We start from the raw sequence: 24,337 nt of genomic DNA, 5'->3' as shown, positions 1-24,337 counted from the left end.
GGAAATTAATACAACATTGTAAATCAACCGTACTTCAATAAAAAATTTTTTAAAGGCTAGAAGGACCTACCTGTCCAAGAATTTGGGACCCATCAAGTGAACCGTGAAGCCATCATATGAAATACTATGAAGCTTTCCTTTTTATTGGAGGCAAAACTCACATACCATAAGATTAACCAACTCAGTGGCATTGAGCTCAATGTACAAACATCATCGCCATCCAGTTCCAAAACATTTTTATCACCCCAAAAGTAAACTATGTACCTATCAAGGAACCATTCCCTATTTACTTATCCCGCAACTAAAACAACCCAAATGTCCACCAACAGATGGATGGATGCACACAATGTGGTCCATCCATATACTGGAATATTATTCAGTCATAAAAAGTAATGAAGCACTGACGCTCGCTACAACGTGGATGAACGTTGAAAACGTGCTGCTCAGTGAGAGAAGTCAGACACAAAAGGCCACATAGTGTATGATTCAATTGATAAGAAATGTCCAGAATAGACAAATCTATAGAGATAAAGAGTAGATTATAAAAACTTTTTTTTTTTTTTGCGGTACGCGGGCCTCTCACTGTTGTGGCATCTCCCGTTGCGAAGCACAGGCTCCGGACGCGCAGGCTCAGCGGCCGTGGCTCACGGGCCCAGCCGCTCCGCGGCATGTGGGATCTTCCCGGACCGGGGCACGAACCCGTGTGCCCCGCATCGGCAGGTGGACTCTCAACCACTGCGCCACCAGGGAAGCCCCTTGTTAGTTGTTTTTAATCTTAAGTATTGATATGATGTAAGCTACATAATATGTGGAAAACACAAAGTGCAGAATAATACGTACAGTATCCTATCATTTATGTAATGGGTATATAAGTATAGAATATTCTGGAAGGAAGGTCAACTTAAGTGATAATGGCTGCTTAGGGTAGGAGGGATCTGGGGACCCAGGGGGTCAGGGGAGAGATAGAGAATGACTTTATATGTGTTCCCTTTTTCACTACTTAATTTTTCTTACCATTGTATGTATTAACTTTGTTTTAACTTTTTGCACTAACTTTTAAAAAATAACTTTAAAAAAATATTCAAGAGGAGTGAGGGATTGGACACTGACAGGAAAATAAGTAAAGGACGTTATCAGTTTACTGCTGATAAAAGCTAGACAATGTCTGGTTTGAGTAGGTTCTTAAAATGAACTTTAGTTGAATGATGAAGTTAAGAAAACAAATGGCCTATAAGAATATGAAAAAATCCCACATCTGTAAGATAAAATATATATATATGAAACTAAAATAATGAGATTGTAAATTTCATATATTAATTCAGGAAAACAATAAAAATGATAAACACTAGTTTAGTGCAGGTAAACAAGCACTATTGCAAATGCAAACATTTTCTGGAAAACGATTTGCAATATATACTAACAGTGTTACAATGCAACCTACTCTGACTTGGGCAATTTCATGCCTATTATTGTATTTTTTTTGTATTTTATTTAATTTATATTTTTATACAGCAGATTCTTATTAGTTATCTATTTTATGCATATCAGTGTATACATGTCAATCCCAATCTCCCAATTCATCCCACCACCATCCCCCCTCCCACTTTCCACCCTTGGTGTCCATATGTTTGTTCTCTACATCTGTCTCTATTTCTGCCTTGCAAACTGGTTCATCTGTACCATTTTTCTAGATTCCACATATATGCATTAATATACGATATTTGTTTTTCTCTTTCTGACTTACTTCACTCTGACAATCTCTAGATCCATCCACATCTCTACAAATTACCCAGTTTCATTCTTTTTTATGGCTGGGTAATATTCCATTGTATATATGTACCACATCTTCTTTATCCATTCATCTGTCGATGGACATTTAGGTTGTTTCCATGACCTGGCTATTGTAAATAGTGCTGCAATGAACATTGGGGTGCATGTGTCTTTTTGAATTATGGTCTTCTCTGGGTATATGTCCAGTAGTGGGATTGCTGGGTCATATGGTACTTCTATTTTTAGTTTTGTAAGGGACCTCCATACTGTTCTCCATACTATTATTGTATTTAATAACAACAGATGTGTAAGAAGATTTGCCTACAAGGGTATTTCAAGATAGGATGGTTTATAATAGTAAAAAAAAAAAAAGAAACAACTTAAATGTCCATAAATAAGGGATGATTTAAATAAATTGTGCTAGGTCTTTACACTGAAACACTATATATAAAAAAAAGATATTGTCAACAATTTCTAATTAAATAGAAAAATATTCATTACATGTTGTTAAGAGAAAAATGGTTATAAAAATAAAATAGTATGATTCTGGTTTTGTAAATATGTACATATAAGTATGCACAGTAGAAGAATTAGAGAATATATTAATAGTTCTAATACAGGAAACACTCACTCCTCCTAGGAACTGTACTAAATGCTTCATAAGCCACATGAAATGGGCAGTGTTAGCATCCCCGTTCTACAGATGAGGAAACTGAGTTTCAGAGAGGTTATGTAACTTGCCTAAGGTCACACAGCTTTTAAGTGGCAGTGCTGAGGTTTGAGACAGCCTGATCCAGACACTGTGCTATTCCATTTGGGGCACAGGACCAGGCTTACAAAAGGTACTCAGTGAACATTTGGGGAAAGAAGGAAAGGAGACTAGAAGAGGAGGGGAAAGGAAGGATGGACGGTACCTGGTGTCTTTGAGCTTGGAGACTTCAGTACTGACGCTAGAAATCTGCTGCCTCAGGATCCACAGTGTCCCAGTCAGGAGGATGGAATTGATCTACAGAGTCAAGCAGAAGGGATGGAGAGACTGGATATACAAAAGGATAATGGCCAGACCATCTATAAAAATAGAACTCTGACCCACAGTCTACAGTAACCACTGCAGGAAGCCACACAATAACTGACCCCAAATGACCAGGACTTGACTAATAATTGACAGCCTCCCTCATTTCTGCCCCTGCTTTCAATTTAGGGCCAAAAGGAGAAAGCCAGTACGTAACCCTAACCAATCACATAGAATGCCTTGCTTTCAGTTAGCCTACCCATAGGGTCCCCATGCCTACAGCCTCCAAGCAGGGCACACATGAAACCTTCCCTTTTTTCCTCTATAAAGCTTTCCCACTCATCTGCCTGGTTTTTAGTCCCTGACCAATGCAAGCGATTTGACAATGCAAGTGGTTGACTCCCATACCGTAGCAATCTCCTAATAAACAGCCTTTGCTTGCTCTTGGATGATCTTGGTTTATTCCCACTGGATGCATCTGGGAAGTTAGTATCAAGACCAGTGCCCCATCATGGGTTGAATTGTGTCCCCCCCACCACAAAAAATAAGATATGTTGAAGCCCTAACCCCCAAGACCTCAGAATGCTACCTTATCTGGATATAGGGTCTTTACAGAGATGATCAAATTAAAATGAAGTCATTAGGGTGGGCCCTAATCCAATATGACTGGTGCCCTTATAAAAAGGGGAAATTTGGACATAGAGACAGACATGCACAGAGGGAAGACAATGTGAAGAGATACAGGGAGAAGACAGACACCTATGAGCCAAGGAATGCCTGAGACTACCAGAATTTGGAGAGTAGACGGGAACAGATTCTTCCCTAGAGCCTTCAGATGGAGCGTGGCCTGCTGACCCCTTGATTTCAGACTTCTAGCCTCCAGAACTGTGAGTCAATAAAATTCTGTTGTTCTAAGCTACCCAGTTTGTGATACTTTGTTATGGCAGCCCTAGGAAACTCACACATGGACCCCCAAAACCTGATAGAAGTAAGCAAAACCCCTCTGGAGGAGTAAAACCTCAAGAATTCCCAAGATTTAGATCAGTCAAATATGAACTCACAATTAACAATTACAAATGACTCAAAGAAACAAGCCACCATGAGTGAGAGTCAGAAGACTCTCATCTTGCAGGACTGTAGAATCTAGATTGGAGGCAAGGAAGCAAGGAGATGGTACTCAACCTCCCCAGGCTTCCCAGAGAGTAGAAGGGTGGCTCCCAGGGAATGGGAAGATGTTGGTCTAAGGGTACAAAGTTTCAGTTATGCAAGGTAAGTTCTAGAGATGTAATGTACAACACGGTGACTTCTGTTAGAATACTGTATTATAAACTTGAAATTTGCTAGAAGGGTAGCTCTTAAGGGTTCTCACAACAAAGAAAGAAAAGGGGAAAAAATGGTAAGTATGTGAAGTGATGGATTTGTTAATTAGGTTGATTGTGGTGATCATTTCACAGTGTATACCTACGTCAAAACATCAAGTTGTACACCCTAAATATATATAGTTTTTGTTGATTAAACCTCCATAAAACTTTTTTTAAATCTCCATGGGGCTTCCCTGGTGGTGCAGCGGTTAAGAATCCGCCTGCAGGGGACACAGGAGCCCCAGTCCGGGAAAATCCACAGAGCAACTAAGCCCATGCTCCACAACTATAGAGCCTGTGCTCTACAGCCCGCGAGCCACAACTACTGAGCCCACGTGCCACAACTACTGAAGCCCGTGCGCCTAGAGCCCATGCTCTGCAACATGAGAAGCCACTGCAATGAGAAGCCCGTGCACTGCAACGAAGAGTAGCCCCCGCTCGCCACAACTAAAGAAAGCCTGCGTGCAGCAACAAAGACCCAACACAGCAAAAAAATAAAAATAAAAAAACCTCCAGGTTTCCCTTTGCCTCTTTCCCACCATTTCCCTCTCCAACCCTCCCCCCACCACCAACCAATTGCTCTTAATTTCTTCCTACCTTTTCTATTATTCAACATCTGTACTCAGAAGAGAGCAATAGACCCATTCTTACTGAAGCACAAAGGATTGATAAGATTGCGGTCCCTTCCAGGGGATTTGCACGCTGGCATTAAAAAAAAAATTACAAATCAAAGAAATTACACTCTCGGAAATCTCAGGAATCATGGATCAGAATGGTGCACGCTTTTGAGGAATAAGTGACCAGAGCTTTGCAACATCCACTGGCACTTCTTGATCCCTTGGGTCTCCTTGATCCTCCTCCAAAACACACTGCAACAAGCAATCAGCTTACCACTATAATTGTGCACACTGGCCCCAGGAAACTCCAGATAAAGCCTGTCTCTGTATTCAGCCAGCAGCTATGGAGAAAAACAGGAGTCAGTGATTGTCTCAGAGTCCTGACCCTAAAATTACTCACACCCTGCCAGACGTACTAATGGGAGAGAATATTGGCAGATGAGACTGACATGAAAATTTTCATGATGGACCAGGTCACATTTCGGTTTTCCTCTTTCAGACCTTCTTCCTGGGTGAATGTTCCTGAAATATTCACTTAATGCCTTGTGTAGAGCTCATTTCTCAAGTCATAACCTCTGTAACCCCTTTATCCAGACCTCTCCACTAGTATACCTTGTCATTCAAATCTCAGCTCGAACATCACCTCCTCTGAAAAGCCACTACCCTGGTCCTTTCCTAACAGAGCTTGCTGCTTTTTTGGATAGCACCTATCATAAATTATCTTCTTCAGTTGTTTATATATTGTAAATTGTCCAATCTTCCCCTACTAGACTCTGAGCTGCATGAGAATTTGGACTTTGAACGTTTTATTCATCTCTGAATACCGAGCACTCATTGCAAATCCTGGCATGGATGAGGCATTCCATAATTATTTGTTAATAGGAATGAAGCAATAAAGGGACGGAGGGAAGGAGGGAAGGGAGAAAAAGAAGGAAGAAAGGAAGAAAGGAGGGAGGGAGGGAGGGAGGCAAGAAAGGAGGGAGGGAGGGAGGGAAGGAAGGAAGGAAGGATGGAGGAAGGAAGGAAGGAAGGATGGACGGAAGGAAGGAAGGAAGGAAGGAAGGAAGGAAGGAAGGATGGAAGGAAGGAAGGAAGGGAGGAAGGGAAAGGAAGGAGGGAGGGAGAATTAATTGCCTTTTCCCATCATGCCTCTAGCAGATATTTGCTGTTTTCACCACCTGACAACTATTCTGCCATGTTTCGTAACAGCACCCCAATATTCCTTTAGCAGAAGTGTGCCTTCCAAGCAAGAGAAGGAAAATAATCAAGTTTGGCCAACCAGATGTTCTCTCCCTGGAATGTAAGTCACCAGTAGTAGAGTGATCAAAAGGCAAGAAAATGTTTGCATCGTGAGAAAATGCTGCCCATATCCTTTCAAGGATAACTACTTCAGTAAATACGGGCCAATTTCCTCATTAGCATCTGCATCTCTGCCTGAGGGCATCAGACTAAAAGCTTTAGAAAATTTGTTCCCCCAGGGAGCAACCCTCAACCAATGGCTGATGGGAGGTAGCTGGATAAATATGCCAGCTCCCTCACCTCGTGGGTGGGATAACTGTGGTATGTGCCCTACACGGTCCCCCAGAGGTACCTACTGGGATTGAGCCCCAGTTACCTACAGCAGGACCTGCTCAGGAATGCACCCTGTATTTCCTCCTTCTCTTCCCTGTCTCACTTCCCCACTCCCTAGTGCCTCCTGAGATCATTTCAAATCCTTGCCAATGCTACTCCTCTCTTCCAAAACTTTCTGTAGTTCCTACTACCTAGAAGGTATTCACCAAATTCCATGCCCCCTCCAATTTCCTCTTCTTCCAATCCAATCCATCTATTCTCCAAATACAGCTTGAGCTCTCCCTTAGGCAAGATTGGTCCTCACTTATGTGTACATTTCAGTAGAGCTTTCAAGGCTCATTCAAAATCTACCTCCTCCAGGAAGGCTTCCGTGAACTTTCCAGCTCCCATATGCCCTCATCCTTCTCTGGTCTGTGTCAGGGCTTATACTACCCACACCAACATCAGGCACTTCATCATGGTGGCCTTGCATTGTCACCACTATCTCCTGACAAGATAGTCAGACCTCACAGACATAAAAAACAAACTTATGGTTTCCAAAGGGGAAAAAGGGGAAGGGATAAATTTGGAATTTGGGATTAACAGATACACACTACTATATATAAAATAGGTAAACAACAAGGACCTACTGCACAGCACAGGGAACTATATTCAATATCTTGTAATAACCTATAATGAATCTGAAAAAGAATATATGTATATATTCTTATGTATAACTGAATCACCTTGCTGTACAGCTGAATCATTGTAAATCAATTATACTTCAAAAAAAATAAATAGATGAATATTTTTTTAAAAGGCAGTCAGACCTGAACTCAACTTGGACACTTACTAGATATGTGACCCTGGGCAAATCCTGCAACTGTGCTGAGCCTCAGTTTCCTCTGTAGCTACCATTTATTAAGCTGTTACTTTAGTCACTGTTGGTCTTGGGGCCGCCATGTACCGTAGCACAGGTGGTGCACTGCACAAATCTAGAGGGCAGTATTAACACTGTAGTGTCATTGAATGGTGTTGCTGTACACAGTGGAAACATAGGAATTTTGTTGAGAAATACCAGAGATAATATATATTTGTAAAGCTTGCAGGGTTTAGATTATGAAGGGCACTCCTTTAACATGAATTCCATTCCCTCAGCCTTTATCTCATGACCTTGCCTGAAGTATAAGCCATCAGCAGGCAGGGAGGAAACCTAGATATTTAATCCCCCAAACACAGCTCAGCAAAGTGCCTATAGCACCAGGGTGATAAACAGGGGCCCTGGGATTGGAAAGACCCAGATTCAAGTCCTCACCCTGCCACTTTTTCACTGTGTGATAGTGAGAAATTCTTTTCACCCTTCTGAGGCTCACTTTCCTCATCTGTAAATTACAATAACAAGGGTCCATCCTAGGATGAAATGAAGTAACTCACTGAATTAGTCTCTACCCTATCCACATACTACTTGTCCTGTCACTTACCTAATTTTTCCCTCAAAATTGACTCGACTTTTTACTTATACAATGGAATCATGTCTATACAACGGAATCATGTCTGTGAAATCATGAGTTTGATATGCCAGCAATTTTTTTCTAATGCCCTACAAAATAAATACAAAAATATTGTTTAATCAGGGCTCACTAGCATACTACCTAAAATCTTCTCACATAGAATCATGTGATAAACCTACCTCACTTTAAAACAGTCCATGGCAATAATGATGGTGGTGAAAATAACATATATAATGCTTTACACTGTGCCCAACACGGTCTAAATGTTTTGCAGATAATAACTCACTTAACACTCACAACAACTATGATACAGGCATTGTCATTCGCTTGCATTTAATAGATAATGAAATGAAAGCATACAGAGTTTAAGTAACTTGCCCAAGGTAACACGGTGGTGGAGCCAGGATTCAGACCCAAGCAGGTTGGCTCCGGAGTCCACGAATTGAAACCTTGTGCCATCAAGTTCATTGTTTACATCACCACCATCCACGGTTACTACAGTGCAAACAATGGCTCCTGGATTTGTGCAGTGCACAACCTGTGCTACTGTATATGGCAGCCCTGAGACCAACAGCACATAAAGTTAATAATTTTCAGGGAGAGAGAAGGTTGTCACTTACCGATTATACATCCCATAACCTTGTGGTTGTATGATGGCAGAGACAGCCACCACCAGCGCCGGGAGCCCATAGCCAAAGGCACAGATATACCTCATCTTGATGTTTCGAGAGCTGAAGTAATTCACCACTTTCAGGTTCCTGGCCATAAGGAAGAGCATCACAGCCTCCACCAGCATCCAGAAGAAGCAAGCGAGGAAAAGGTAGTGCAGAAAGCCCGCGATGATGGCACAGCCCCTCTGCAGGGAAGAATCAGGCACGTTCAGGGTCCCCTACTCCAGAGAGCAGGTTCAGAGGAAGAGGGCAAAGGAGAAGCTACTTTGATTGGAGATCCCCAAACATGGCCCCTTCATTCATTCCACAAGTACTTATTCTTCACCAAGGTGGCTCCATCCTTTTGGTAGGGTAACCAATCATCCAGCTTTGCCTGGTTTTCTCAGAACATATAACTTTCAGTGCTAAAACTGGGAGAGTTTGGGGGGAAACAGATATATGATCACCCTTCTTTAGGGGATGGTTGAAGATATGGGGGAGGGGAAAGGGTCCACAAACTACAGCCATGGGTCGGCTGCCTGTTTTGTAAAGAACGTTTCATTGACATACAGCCACCCCCATTTATGTATTCTCTATGGCTGTTTTCACACGAAAACAGCAGAGCTGAATAGTCACAGCAGAGACCATAGTATCTGCAAAGACAAAGATGTTTATATCTGCCTCTTTACAGGAAAAGTTTGCCCACCCCTGGTCACGTGATAAGAGTGAGGCTCACTACTAGTCTTTAGTTCTCAAGGGATCTGGAAGGCGAAACATCCCGCAGTGAGAGGGGTAGTTCTGCATCAAGAATGATCACCCCACCTGAAATGTCAGTAGCGCTCCCTTTGGAAAAACCCCGAGAGCCTACTGTTTCTGGCACAGTTACTGGGGGTAAATTGGCTAAAGTTCTTGTTCTCACGGAGCACACAGCCTCCTGGGGGAGGTAGATACGCAATCAGTAAAATAACCCCAAAAATCAATATGGTTTCAAATAGGTGCTGAGAAAGGAAGCAAAATAGAGTGATAAGGAGTAGAACTTCTCAGCTGTGGATGCAACTAGAGATTATCATACTAAGTGAAGTAAGTCAGAAAGAGACAGGCAAATACCATATGACATCACTTGTATGTGGAATCTAAAATATGGCGCAAATGAACCTACCTACGAAACAGAAACAGAATCACAGACATAGAGAACAGACTGGTGGTTGCCAAGGGGGAAGAGGGGAGGGAGAGGGATGGACTGGGAGTTTGGGGGTGGTAGATACAAACTATTAAAGATAGAATGGATAAACAACAAGGTCCTGCTGTATAGCATAGGGAACTATATTGAATATACTGTGATAAACCATCATGGAAAAGACTATAAAAAAGAATGTTTATATGTGTATAACTGAGCCACTTTGCAGTACAGCAGAAATTGGCACAACACTGTAAATCAACTATATTTCAATAAAAAAAAAAGAATTTCTCCACTGTAGCATTAATGATATTTGTAACACTACTGCCAGATTATTTTCTGCTGGGGGAAGGGGGGCGGATGTCCTGTGCATTGGAAGGTGTTTAGCAGCATCCCTGGCCTCCACCCATTAGCTGCCAGCAGCATCCCCTCCCAGGGGTGACAACTAACAACGTCTCCAGATATTGCCAAGTGTCCCCTGAGTGAGGATGGAATCATCCCAGGTGAGCACTAATGGCTTAAAGAGTAGTAGGAGGGACCACTACAATATATAACATGATCAGGGACATGATTTTAAACTGAGACCTATCACAAGATGGAGTCAACTAGGTGAGAAGCTGGGGAACGAGTATTGAAAGAGGGCACAGCACATGCAAATGTCCTGAGGTGGGAAGTAGCATAGAGGGAGTTGGATGAGCAGGGGCAGATTCGGAGATGATGGGGCTGGATGGGGACACAGCCTGAAGGATATGAGACCTGATTGTCGGTCTTGTCCACACCGGTGAGGAAGAGAATCTTGGCCAAGAAGAGGCACACGCAGAGGTGCAGGTGGAGGTAGGTGTTGTGGTTTCGGATGGTACGACACAGCAGGAAGGTGATGATGGCCACGGTGAGACACACCAAAGAGATGACCATACCCACGTGGCTAATGATGTACAAAGTGAACTCCATCTGTCAGGAAAGAGATAACTGTTGGTCTCAGAGAAGGACCAACATACCCCCCAGGCAGGAAAATGAATTATCCAGTCTCCTGGCTTGGATATATAGAGCTTGGAGGCCTTTTCTCCCTCTGACACTCAGCGTGAACAAGATATTGTTCATCGTCATCCTTTGGCATCCATCAGCACCCATTCTCACCCCTGTCCTATGCCCTGTTCTGCGAGGGCAGGACGTTTACAAATGACATTTCCCATGATCTCTTGGGGGTTAAGATCCTGAATGTCATTTAGGTTCTCCAGTGAGACGTATGCATGAAGGTTTTGAAAGGCAGGATGGAGGCAGATACCAGCCTTCTGCAGACAGGAGTGAGCTGTGGCTGGACTCCACCTTCCGACTATCCGATCTTTAATCTTTAATTTCCTGGATGTGGGGTGAAATGACAGCTGCAATTTTTGACCTCTGCATTATGGCTGCAGAGGGGTGATCTTGAAGCCAAAAATCCAAAGGGCAGCCCCCTGACTTCAAGTCCTCCATCCCTTCCTGTGATTCTGTGAGCATCCAAGTCCCTGTATTAAATACTTTTCTGCTTGAAATACCTTGAGTGGTTCCTGTTTCCTGCGCTGAACCAGGACTGATAATAGGTGTTCAGAGATGCCCCAACTTCTGGGAGTAGAAATGACAAGCTGAGTCCTTCTCTATGCCATAATTTGTAATTAATTTTAAGTTTATTTGGGTGCTTTCTGTGTGTTAAAGATATGCCAGGCACCATCTCATGAGCTCTTCTCTGTGATATTGTGATGTAGCAGTTAAGAGAACTGACTACAGTTTTAGCTGTTTGAGCTTGGGCGAGATACTTAACTGCTCTGTGTCTCAGTTTCCTCATCTGTTAAAAAGAGGATACTAACAGTAACTACCTTATGGAATTGTTCTAGGAGGATTCAGTGAAAATACTTGAAGTACTCACAACAGTGCAGGAAACATGTATGATAGAAGCGTTAATTTTCATCATTCTTTTTTCTTTTTTTTTTTAATGAGATGTTGATGCTTTTTAGTTTTGGTTTTTGGCTGCACTTTGTGGGATCTTAGTTCCCTGACCAGAGATTTGAACCCAGGCCGTGGTAGTGAAAATGCCAAGTCCTAACCAGTGGACCGCCTGGGAGCTCTGACATCATCATTTTTTACTTGTTCTCATTTATTTATTTATTTAGGCCGCATTGGGTCTTTGCTGCTGCACGTGGGCTTTCTCTAGTTGTGGTGAGTGGGGGCTACTCTTTGTGGCAGTGCGCAGGCTTCTCATTGCGGTGGCTTCTCTTGTTGCAGAGCATGGGCTCCAGGCACGCGGGTTTCAGTAGTTATGGCACACGGGCTCTAGAGCACAGGCTCAGTAGTTGTGGCACACGGGCTTAGTTGCTCCGTGGCATGTGGGATCTTCCTGGACCAGGGCTCAAACCAGTGCCGCCTACATCGGCAGGCGGATTCTTAACCACTCCGGCACCAGGGAAGTCCTTCTTGTTCTCAGTTTTAAGGTGAAAGAACTGGGCTCAGCTCAGAGAGGTTGAGTGACTTCTCCATGGAAACACAGCTAGGAAGTGACAGAGATGGGGCTTGAAACTAGACTAGTCTTGCTCTGGATCGAATACTCTTAAGTTCTAAGCCTTACATTCCTCTAAATAGCATTTAGGACCTCCCTGACAAGGAATAGAACCTCCCACCTGGTAATATAGACAAGGATACTCACCACAGCACTAACGTCTATTCTCTCTATCGAATCTAACCCCTCACCAAGGCTTATTTCAGGTTCCATCTCCTCCCTGATCTATCCCCAGTGCTCACTGACACAACACCCAGTTCCTACAGCACAAATTCTTACACCATGTACAGGCAGACCTCAGAGATATTGGAGGTTCAATTCCGGACCACCACAATAAAGCAAATATTGGCAATAGAGTGAGTCACATGAATTATTATCCCCAGTGCTTATAAAAGTTATGTTTACACTACAGCCTATTCTACTAAGTGTACAATAGCATATGTCGAAAAAATGTACATACCTTAATTAAAAAATATTTTACTGCTAAAAAATGCTACCATCATATGAGCCTTCGGTGAGTCTTAGTCTTTTTGCTGGTGGAAGGTTTGAAATATTGTGAGAATTACCAAAATATGATGCAGAGCGTGAAGTGAGCAAATGCTGCTGGAAAAATGGCGCCAGTAGACTTGCTCAATGCACACAGGGTTGCCAAAAACCTTCAGTTTGTTAAAAAAAAAAAAAAACAAGTGTCTGCCAAGTGCAATACAACGAGGTATGCCTGTAGATGATTCTGTAGAAAGAGACTTCTGGACTCAGACCATCCTGGGTTCAAATCACAATTCCACTAATTACTGGCTTCATGACTAGACTGGCTGCTGAGCTCCAGTCTCCCATCCTGCAAAATGGGTCTAAAAACACTTAAAACAAAGAGTCCAGGGCTTCCCTGGTGGTACAGTGATTAAGAATCCACCTGCCAATGCAGGGGACACGGGTTTGAGCTCTGGTCCGGGAAGGTCCCACAGGCTGCAGAGCAACTAAGCCCGTGTGCCACAACTACTGAGCCTGCGCTCTAGAGCCCCCGAGCCACAACTACTGAGCCCAGATGCCTAGAGTCCGTGCTCTGCCACAAGAGAAGCCACCACAATGAGAAGCCCACGCGCCACAACGAAGAGTAGCCCCCATTCGCCACAACTAGAGGAAGCCCACGCGCAGCAATGAAGACCCAATGCAGCCAAAATTAAGTAAATAAAAATTAAAAAATATAAAAAAGGAAAAAATAAATAAAGCGCCCAGCCCATAGGAGGTGCTCAGTAAGTGGGGTCCGTGATTGTCATCGTGCCTGCACCTGTTTAGGGTCATTTATCGTTTTATATATGAGTGTCATGGCTTCCCAACCAGACCATGAATTCTCTAAGGGCAGAAGTATGGCACACACCCCTTCTATCCCCCATAACCCCTTCCCACAACACCCAATGCCATGAGAGGCATACCATGGATGTTTAGTCAATGTTTTCCCACTGGATCTGGGGAGCTAGAGTACAGAGCATCAGTACTGACCGTGAGCTCCCCAGCAGCCATGATGATGGCCAAGTTCACCATTCGATTACAGCTGCAGCCAGTGTGCGTCTCAGAAGCTTCAAGGATTGCACAGCCAGACGGTGTCCATCTACCTCCTTCAACATCTGTGCTCCAGGAAACGCAGATGGGACTCTCAAAATTCCGCTTTGGCTGAAAATTCAAAGGCTTTGGTTACCTGAGAATCCCTCTATTCAGGAATCCATTGAGGATTCAACTTGATCAACCTCAAGAAGGTGTGGGTATGTTCTGTAGGGAAGGGAGAAAAATGCTGATATTTCAATGTGCCGTAATGAAAAGAAATGTCTTGGGTGCCAGACCTGTCTCTACCACTAACTTGGTCATAGCTAATGTAAATGCCCGTGTAAATGTTCCTGCATCAACATGACTTAATATAACCTAAACCTTGCCCATTGATGAATGGGGAAATGCCACATAGAAATAGGAGAGCTCATTTTTCTAGTGGTGGATTTTGGGAAGTGGCTTGAGTTATCAGAAATTGTGGACACTTGCTGCTTTAATGGGTCCCCATCAAAAATGAGAGTTAAGCTCACTTGAGGATGGGGAATTCTCAGAATGCAGATGGGGGTCCAATGGAAACCTCTTCACAAACCTCAATGTTCTCCAGGGTGTAGATGACTGGTTTAGAGAACCCATCTTTCTTCTCTCCTGTTATGATGCCCCCAACAATGCGAGAATTCAACTTCAACTTCCTCTTGGAGTTGGCCAAGGGGATCTGAGGGTCTTGGAAGAAGCGCTCATCCAAAACGGACTCCATACCCGCAAAGGAGACAAAAGCCACCCCGTTGATCCCTGCAGTTTCCCCCAAAAGCAAAAAAAAAAGGGGGGGGAATCATTTGCTCAGTAGTTATTATAGATGACCCAGCCCATCCACACACATACACACTTTCATATCCCATGCATCTCTGCACCACTGGCTTGCTCTGAGAATTGAAACACCAGCGGACTTCCAGGTAGGTGAGCCTCACCTACCAGAGGCTCTGGTACCAAAGGTACCATAACCTTTAAAAAAAAAAATCTGGAGGTGCTATCACCTGGAAAAAATCTTGGCTACATTTAAAAGTAAATTTGAATTTGTGTTTTTAAGGGACAATTCAACTCAGCAGCGGGAAATAAGTTCCCCTCCCACATTTATGGTTATTCTTGTTCAGTCTCTTTGGTGGGCTTCCGCTTTCAATGTTGGTGGTCTCCAGGGATGTGTCCTAGCCTGTTCCTTGTGCCCTCCAGAGAGCATATAGATCAGGGAGTGATGAACAATGACCTACAAGCTAATCTGGCCATTGCCTGTTTTTTGTAAATAAAAGTTTCATTGCAACACAGCCTCACCCATTCATTTACATACTGCTTATGAATGCTTTTGCACTATGACGGTAGAGCTGAATCATTGAGACAGATTGTATTGTCCTCAAAGCCTAAAATATTTACTAACCATGCTCTACGGGAAAGGTTTGCCAATCCCTGATACAGATTAGCACTGTCTGCCAGAAATATCGTATAAACCACATACGCAATTTTACATTTTCCAGTAGCCACATTTCAGAACAGTAAAAAAAAAAAAAGGTCATTTTAATTATATATTAACTCAATACCTACAAAATATTACCATTTCAACATGTAGTCAATATAAAAAATATTAATAAGATAGTTTACATCCTTCATCTTTGGCACCAAGACTTTGAAATCCAGTATGTATGTCACCTTCACAGCCTAACCACACTCGAAGTGCTCAATAATAAAACATGACCAATGGCTGCTGGATTGGACAGGAAATGGCTTGACACTCCTGTACTGTGAGATTATTTTTTTTATTAATATTTTATTGGAGTATAGTGGATTTACAATATTGTGTTCGTTTCTGCTGTACAGCAAAGTGAACCAAACATACATATACACATATCCACTCTCTTTTAGACTCCATTCCCAGAGATAATTTATTTAATGTCTGACTTCCCTAGCAGATGGAAAACTCCCTGAGGGCATGGGCTATTTCTACCTCTACCATCATTTCATTTTTTTTTTTTGGACATGGCTTGCGGCATGTTGGATCTTAGTTCCCCAACCAGGGATTGAACCCGTGCCCCCTGCATTGGGAGTGTGGAGTCTTAACCACTGGACCGTCAGGGAAGTCCCCCTCTACCGTCATTAATTCCCTCACTTCTTGGCACAGGTCTTGGCACCTAGGAGGTGATCAATAAATATTTGCTAAAGAAATTAAAATTAAAAACAAAATAAATACATGCACCCCAATGTTCACTGCAGCACTGTCTACAATAGCCAAGACATGGAAGCAACCTAAATGTCCATCGACAGATGAATGGATAAAGAAGATGCGGTGCACATATACAATGGAATATTACTCAGCCATAAAAAAGAATGAAATAATGCCATTTGCAGCAACATGGATGGACCTGGAGATTATCACACTAAGTGAAGTAAGTCAGACAGTGAAAGACAAATATCATATGATATGCCTTATAGGCAGAATCTAAAAAACAATGATACAAATGCACTTATTTACAAAACAGAAACAGACTCACAGACTTAGAGAACGAATTTATGGTTCTCGGGGTGGGGGGAAGGGTGGAGAGGGATAGATTGGGAGTTTGGGATTGACATGAACACACTGCTATATTTAGAATAGATAACCAACAAGGGACTGCTAGAAAAAAAATTTTTTGTTTTAAAAGGTAATAAATAAATATTTGCTGCTTGAATGCATAATAACCACCCTCTCTGATTCTCAGGAGTGGGTCTGTACCTGTGGGTTCAGATTCTTCGACTGTGGAGCACCAAATCTTCATCTCATCCCCTTTCGCTTTCAAATTAAAGGCCTCATTCTCTTCAGTGCATCCTTTGTTGATAATTTTGCTCTCAATGTCTAAAAGGGAGAAAGGGAGAATTTACAGGAGGTCACCCAGAAAGTGGGTCTTGAATTTGGTTTCCGGCCAAGAAAGGGACGCATCCCTGGTTGCAAGAGAAGGAAAGGACAGACAGAACGATTGGTCATGGGAAAGATCCTGAGGCCCTTGATGAATGACAGGAGGATGGTAGCACCAAATAAATGAGAAACCCAATTGTAACTCTAGGAGTGAGCGCTCACATCCTTAGGGGATGCATCAGGGAAAGATGGGCTTGAAGTCAACAATGAGGGAAAGCAGCAGAGTCATGGCCCTCTGACTACTCCAAATTTAGACAGGTTTTCCAAAGCCAAAGGAAATTGAAAGAGTCTGGAGCATGTCCAGCATAGTGGACAAGAAGGGTTCAGATTCCACAGTCACTAACTAGGAGGCCTGGCTCCGCCACTCACCAGCTGTGTAAACTTGACCCGTGACTTAACACAATGCCAGGCACTCGATAAATGGGAGATGTTGTTACGATAATTGGACTTGCTTTGCTGTACGTTCAGAGGTTTGAAACAGCTGGGGAAATGGTAAATGGGAAAGCCATGCAGAATCACATGGCCAAAGTCACCCGTCTAAATCAGCCCCCAGGTGTGACCTTGACACGAAGGCTATGTCCTACCTAAGTGGTCCGTCTGAATCATCTGACTGACATTCGCTGAGGGTTTCAGAAGAGCTGCCAAAGTGGTGCTTTCCACGCTCTCCAGTAAGACTGTGGCCAGGGTAGATGTCTTCTCTTTGGTGAAGTTGGACCACATGGATGTTTGTTCAATCACAGAGGCAAAGCTCTCAGCCGTACTCTGAAAGGAAAGGTGTGTTTGCTCTCTCTCGCGCGCGCGCTCTCTCTCTCTCTTTCTCTTATCAGTGAAACAGCAGCTGTCCCCTCTCTCATCAAGAGAACGGGTTGACAGTCTAGGATAATGAAGAATGTAAAAGGACATTCACTCAGCCTCCTTTTCCTGATTCAAGAAGCCCCACTGGGAATGCAAATTGGTATCGCCTTCATGGTGTGCAGTAAGTCAGCACTTGTCATGGCATACGTTGTACATATACTTTTGACTCAGCAATTTCCCTTCCAGGAATCCCTCCTGCAAGAAATACTTAAAAATTGTGCAAGGATCTTGGCTAATCACGTGAATTTCAGTGTGGATTGTGATAGCAAGAATTCGGAAAGCCTGAATGTCCAACTGATTGGTTAAATAAAAGATGATAGAGTCAAATCATGGGATAGTACACAGCTGTTAACAAAAGAATGACTTGTATCTATGTATATTAACAAGCAGAAAGGTCCACGAGCTACGATTAAGTAAAGCAAATTACAGAATCACATGTTATATTATCTCCTTTCGTTTAAAAAGAACAAGTACTTTAATTTAAAATTTTATATTTATGGTATTTATGTTTCTGGCACTAATTGAGATTTTAAAATAAATATAATTAATACTTATTATGAGCCAAGTATTAAGTGCCTTATGTATACTAATTGATTTAATTTTATGAAGATACTTATGAGATAGAAGCTATTATTATTTCCATTTTGGATGAGAAAACAAAGATACATATCTAGTAGGTGGCAGAAGCAAGATTTGAACTTTGGCAGTCTGGTATCAGAGGTGGAATCCTTAATCACTGCTCTAAACCACTCACAGTAGGTACTCAACGTGTGCTTCAATGTGTGTGTGTGCGTGTGCGTGTGTGTGTGTGTGTGTGTGTGTGTGTGTTATACAATCATTCACAAAGTAAAAAAAGATATGGAAAACTATGCATCTAAATGTTAACATTGGTTATGCCTATGGAATAGAGTTAAGGAAAGACTAGCAATACTAATATTAATATTAATGCTGATACTGTGCCCTTGATTATTGATTATTGTTAATAAACTGACTATAAAAATGTAATCCCAACAAAAAAATATGAAGAGAATTCACAAGTTCACAACCTAATAAATGGAGGGAAGAAATTAGTTGAATCCAATCCGACGGTGAAGGAAATTAACTAAAATCTTAGCAGGGAAACCAATTTCTATGTATCCAAATTTGATGATAAGAAGATGAAAAGAATTTCAATAAAAACTGGATCAGAGTGAAACTTGAGAGATGTTTGTCTGGGAAAAACAGGATGCACTGAGTTTTGTAACCATATCCCAAATGAAAGGCATGAGTTTGGGGTCCCTCCCCACCGACAGAGCAAAAAATCTCAGCTAGAATCATCCTGAAAAACTGTGGTTCTCAATTCTGTGGCTGCTGAAATCTCATCAAAATCCCCTTTGACATTAAATCTCTTCTTCTTAGCTAGGAAGTTTATTTTATAGCCTCAGGAAAGAAAAAAAAATAGCAAGCAAGCTAAAATACTTTTGTGTTAATTTTAGAAGGTTTTGTAATCTTTGGCATAATTTGGAAATCTATTGTTTAAAGGGCTGGAAAACTTTGACACATTAAAGGAGACCAATTAACCGCATGATTTCATGGCAAAAAGCAATTAGATGTGGTTCTAATATGAACAATTTAAGAGAACATGGCTGTTGATACACCGTATTACACATTTTTTTAAAACTCTGAATTATTATATTTACGCATGTGACTGAGTGGATTTATGAATCCCTTAAGGGCATAGTGACCTTGCCTTTTAGGTTTGTAAATCTTCCTCATTAAGTACTTAAAATCTGGGGAGAAATGAGGATATTTGTAAACATGGTAGAAAATGTTTGAGGGAATTTAAATAAATTTGTTGAAAGGGTTCATTGTTTATCCAAATTTCATCTGAAAACCCTATGAATAAGTGTACACTTCATGAATAAATATGTTATACTAATAAATTAATTTAAAATTCACCAGAATACAAATGAAAGTGTTCTTCTTATTTTCATACAGATTTATAAATGACGTAACAACATCCATAAGTTGCAACTTAAAGTCTTAAGATAAACTATTTTTTTAAATCTGCAATTGTAATGACCTAGTCATCCCACTCCTAGGTATTTACCCTAGAAAAATGAAAATTCAGGTACACACACACACACACACACAGATAAATGTTTACAGTAGGTCTATTGATAATCGCCAAAAGCTGGGGTGGGGGGCTTCCCTGGTGGCGCAGTGGTTGAGAGTCCGCCTGCCGATGCAGGGGACACGGGTTCGTGCCCCGGTCCGGGGGGATCCCACGTGCAGCGGAGCGGCTGGGCCCGTGAGCCATGGCCGCTGAGCCTGCGCGTCCGGAGCCTGTGCTCCGCAACGGGAGAGGCCGCAACAGTGAGAGGCCCGCGTACCGCAAAAAAAAAAAAAAAAAAGCTGGGGTGGGGAAGGAGGAATGAAGAGATCTTGAGCCAAAAAGTTTTTTAAAAATTAAGTTAAAAAAAAAGAGGAAGCCCAGTGGCGTTGGTGGGGGTGGGGGGAGGAGAGGAGGGTCAGGGGAGAGGGATGGAACTGTTCTGTTGTCCGACTGTGGTGATAGTTACACAAACCTACTCAGGTAATAAAACTCACAAAACTGTACAGAAAAGGGCAATATTCCTGCATGTTAATTTTTCAGACCTGACAACTGGAGTAGATTAAACGTTAACTCACAACCCATTCATGATAAAGAGGATTTTGTGCACCCGAAGTGTGCCCCCAATATGTTCGAAACTCGAAACATGATTATGAAGACTTCACTGTTACCTTCAGAGAGACGACGGTGGTTTGGTTTTTACAGACGTCATCCAGGATGCCGAGGGTGGCGTTCATCAATGCACAAAAGGAAACCTGCATCCCAGAGGGAAGAGCATTTGTGAGCATCGATCAAGTATGCAATGTACAGACTGGGCCATTGAGCCCACCACGTGGGATGGTCCTGGATTCCTGAGGTGTCACAAGTCTCTAGAATTCTCAGGGAGATGAAAACTCACCTTTTGATCAGAATTGGAATCATAGCATCTTTCTCTTCCATAAATAAGAAGAGAAAACATCAACCAACAGCAAAACTATTGAGTGGGGTGGAAAAGACCAGTGGTCCAAGTGGAATATAATTCAGCCATGAAAAGGACTGAAGCACTGACACAGCTACAACACTGACGGACCTTGAAAGCACGAGGCTCAGTGAGAGAAGCCAGACACAGAATGCTACATAGTGTGTGATTCCATTTATAGGAAATATCCGGAATAGGTAAATCAATGGAGATAGAAATTAGATTACTGTGTATCGGGGGCTGACGCCAGGGGGGAATACAGAGTAACTGTCAGTGGGTACATAGGATTTCTTCTGGGGGTGATGAAAACGTTTTGGAGATAGAGGTGGTGGTTGCACACCATGGTGAGTGTACTAAATGTCTCTGAATTGTACACTTTAAAATGGTGATTTTATGTGCATTTCACAATTTAAAAAAAAACAACAGTGAACCAAAGTGTATGGGAATTCCAAAGCTAATTTACAAACTCGTATTTAATACAGTGACATCAATACCTGAAGATGCTTCTGGAGCCTTTACTTACTAGAACGACTTCATTAGAGAACCAAGACATCCAAATTCCTCTGCCTGGCCTGGAGGCTGCGTTATCACCCATCCCATATCACACAGATACACCTTCACTAATAGTGAGACTCCAATACCATTTCTTCTTTTAGTAAACGAATCCCCAAGTTTTAGATAGACAAATGTCCTTCCCGTCCAGCTGTCCTTGAAGCTATGTGTAAGCAAAAGTGATACTGGGTCATACTCTTAAAGGGAAGGACTGTGCCTTTCACTTCCCCTTCTCTTCTGCCCACCAGCTGGAATGCAGACGTGATGTCAGGAGCTGGAGCAGCTATTTTGGACTAAAATGAGGGAGACTTGTGTTGCTGATGGTAGAGTATTATGAAGCCATCATGTCAGCTCTCAGCAGCTTATACTCAGACTGTTACAAAGAGAGAAATAAATTTATACCTGGTCTAGGCCACCGTATTTTTTGACTTTGTTAAAGCTGCACAGCGACCTTCTACCTAAGTGCCTTCTGGGAAAACTTCAAGAACTAGGAACCTTCAAAAATACTTACATATTCAGGCTCCACTGCTGCTCCCACTTGGCATAGCTGGGCCCACTCATTGTTGGGTATCACATCTTCTTTACACTTGAAGGGAACCCCTGAGAAGAAAAAACAAAAACAACCAAATCAAACGTAACCACAGCAAGATATGATTAAAAGGCAAGTCTGATTTCTTCACCCCCTGCTTGAAATCCATCCATTGTCATATTATACAACAGTGGAAATGAACAAACTACAGCTACATGCTACGTCAGCAACTCTGAGAAGCATGACGGTAGCTGAAAAAAGCAAATCAGAAAAGACTATACATAATACGATACCATCGTTATAAAGCTCCAAAGCAAACCAAACTAAGGAAGGAATGTTTAGAGGGGGAATATTTTAAGTAGGGGAATTACAAAGTTCCATGTGGTTCCCTCTGGGGAGGAGTCAGGGGTACGGAGTAGGGAAGACACATGTAGGAAACTCAATGGCATTGATGATGTTCTAGTTCTTATGTTGCCAAGGGCCTCAGATATACTCATTTTATTATTATACTTCATTGCCTCCATATAAGTTATCTATACTTTTAATATATCAAATAATCCATAATTTTTAAAAAATGTAAACCTTTCAAACTTCTCCATGGATCGATGCTTCAAAAATACTTTATCAAATGAGTGATTAATGAATGAGTAAATGAACAGAAAAAGAGAGAATATGTGGACGAGGTACAAAAAGAAGAGGGTACAGAGGTTGGGAAAAGTGAGGATTCTACAACCAAAGCAAGACACAGATTCCACTGCCAAGACATGCAAGGAGATTATTACTTTTGCAACTGAAGTTGCCATATTTCCAGGAGACTTCTGGATTGGGATGAAAGCCCACCATGCAGCCACAGCTGTAGGAGCCCAGGGTATTGGTGCAGACAGAATTTGGACCACAGGGTGATGGATCCTGGAGGCATTCGTCAATATCTGCGAAGAACTCAAGAATATCAAACAACGCAGAGGAGTAAGGAGATACTTCTTTCCAGGGATGTCCAGCAAACCCTCCACTCACCTATGCAGTCCACTTTTGGGTCTATGGAGTTGAGCTGTCCGTTGCTTGGTGCAAAACCAAGGTGGCAGGTACAGAAGTAGCTCCCGGGGGTGTTGGTGCATGTCGCATTGAAAAGGCACTTATCAAGGCACTCATCAATATCTGTGGAGTAGAGAATGGGCATTAGCAGAGTGGGCCACCAAGCCAACAAAAATCATGCTTCGCCTTCCAAAGCAGAGAGTGGTCGCTAAAACGTGGCATCCCAACCAGGAACTACATTTCCCAGAACACTCCGCATCTAGATGGGATCATGTGACTAGCTTTCACTTATGGGAACGTGACATATGTCACTTCTGGGCCAAGGTGGTTAAGAAGTGGGTGTGCCTTTTCTCTCTTTCCCCACCCCTGGCTGGAACCAGGAATTCTAATGCCCTAAGGGATAGAAGAACCAAGAGATACAAGGAGACTGGACACCTGTGGAGGAAAGCTGCCCTTTGGCCAAGTATATCCATATTGGATTCATTTGAGAGTAAGAAATTTCTATTATGTTGAACTAGTGGTTCTCAACTGAGGGAGATTTGCCCCTCTGGGGACCTTGGGCAATGTCTGGAGACATTTTTGTTGGTCGCTGGGATCCAATGGATCGAGGCAAAAGATCCTATAATGCACAGGACAGTCCCCCAGAACAAAGAGCTATCCAGCCCCAAAAGTCAATAGTACCAAAGTTGAGGAACCCTGACCTAACTAATCTCCCTCAGAGGGTTTCTGAACCAGCTGCCATGCTCTGAGGAAGCCCAAGCAGCCATGAGGAAAAGTTCATAAGGAAAACTGAAGGGCCAACTGAGCTTCCAGCCAGAGACCAGTACCAACTACCAGCCATGTAAGCAAGGTCGTTTAGCACCTGCTAACCATCCTACTGCCCCAGAAACTCCATACGGTCAACCCACAGAATCACGGGCAAGAACAATTGATTGTTGATATAAGCCACTACATTTCAGGGTAGTTTGACCTCCGCTGAGAAGTCCCCAAAATGGCTGGAAGAGTTACCTGTACACTTGAAAGCCTCAGGTTTGTCAGGGCTCCACAAATCAGGTGAAAAGAACCCTGGCAGGCAGGAGCAACTGTATTTTCCCAGGATGTTGGTGCAGACGGAACTGGGACCACAAAGTGTGGAGTTCCTGGAACATTCATCCACATCTAAGCAGAAAATCAAAAGGATGAAGGAGGCTGAGGCTACAGCAGCAGTTCATAGCCCTACCACTGACCTAAAGCCAATGGGTTTCCCCAGCTCCTCCGGGCTCACCTTCTTAAACACATTTGCATCACTATGAAAAGGAAACATTTAGAGGCGTGTGTATGACCCATGCAAATCTTCTGATGAGGCTCCCCACAGCTCAGGATAGAATCCATACTCCTCATTAGAACATATAAGACCCTAAGAGTCTGTTCCCAGCTGAGCTCATCCTTTCCTTCTAATCCCTTCATAATTCATGACCTGGATTCATCGATTACCTGTAGGTGCACAAAGGCTCATTCTCTCTCACCTGTGTTCCCTCAGCCTCAAACCCGTTGATGAATCTCAATTCCTCTCCAAGAAATCACTATATCAGAGTGGAGGGGTAAAGAGCATGGACATCTTGAGTTCAAAGCCTGGCTCTGCCCCCTTATAATCTGTGTGTTACTGGGTGCTATGGAGTGAATTATG

At 42.6% G+C, this 24,337-nt stretch overlaps 1 protein-coding gene across 1 annotated transcript in view; it reads right to left on the bottom strand.

Moving 5' to 3' along the window:
* Positions 1 to 24,337, bottom strand: part of ADGRE1 (adhesion G protein-coupled receptor E1) — a 46,066-nt gene that overhangs the window by 4,462 nt on the left and 17,267 nt on the right. The window contains exons 7-19 of the mRNA XM_032627090.1: positions 23,680 to 23,829; positions 22,654 to 22,794; positions 22,422 to 22,568; positions 21,622 to 21,710; positions 20,272 to 20,355; positions 17,238 to 17,415; positions 16,474 to 16,593; positions 14,308 to 14,507; positions 13,677 to 13,847; positions 10,406 to 10,600; positions 8,443 to 8,678; positions 5,035 to 5,101; positions 2,685 to 2,776 (exon numbers count right to left, since the gene is read on the bottom strand). Of these exons, the coding sequence (XP_032482981.1) occupies positions 2,685 to 2,776; positions 5,035 to 5,101; positions 8,443 to 8,678; positions 10,406 to 10,600; positions 13,677 to 13,847; positions 14,308 to 14,507; positions 16,474 to 16,593; positions 17,238 to 17,415; positions 20,272 to 20,355; positions 21,622 to 21,710; positions 22,422 to 22,568; positions 22,654 to 22,794; positions 23,680 to 23,829 (1,870 nt within the window). The remainder of the gene's footprint in view (positions 1 to 2,684; positions 2,777 to 5,034; positions 5,102 to 8,442; positions 8,679 to 10,405; positions 10,601 to 13,676; positions 13,848 to 14,307; positions 14,508 to 16,473; positions 16,594 to 17,237; positions 17,416 to 20,271; positions 20,356 to 21,621; positions 21,711 to 22,421; positions 22,569 to 22,653; positions 22,795 to 23,679; positions 23,830 to 24,337) is intronic.

This window comes from Phocoena sinus, chromosome 3, assembly GCF_008692025.1.
Source record: "Phocoena sinus isolate mPhoSin1 chromosome 3, mPhoSin1.pri, whole genome shotgun sequence".
Classification (NCBI taxonomy): Eukaryota; Metazoa; Chordata; class Mammalia; order Artiodactyla; family Phocoenidae; genus Phocoena; species Phocoena sinus.
This window is presented reverse-complemented; position numbering and strand designations above follow the sequence as displayed.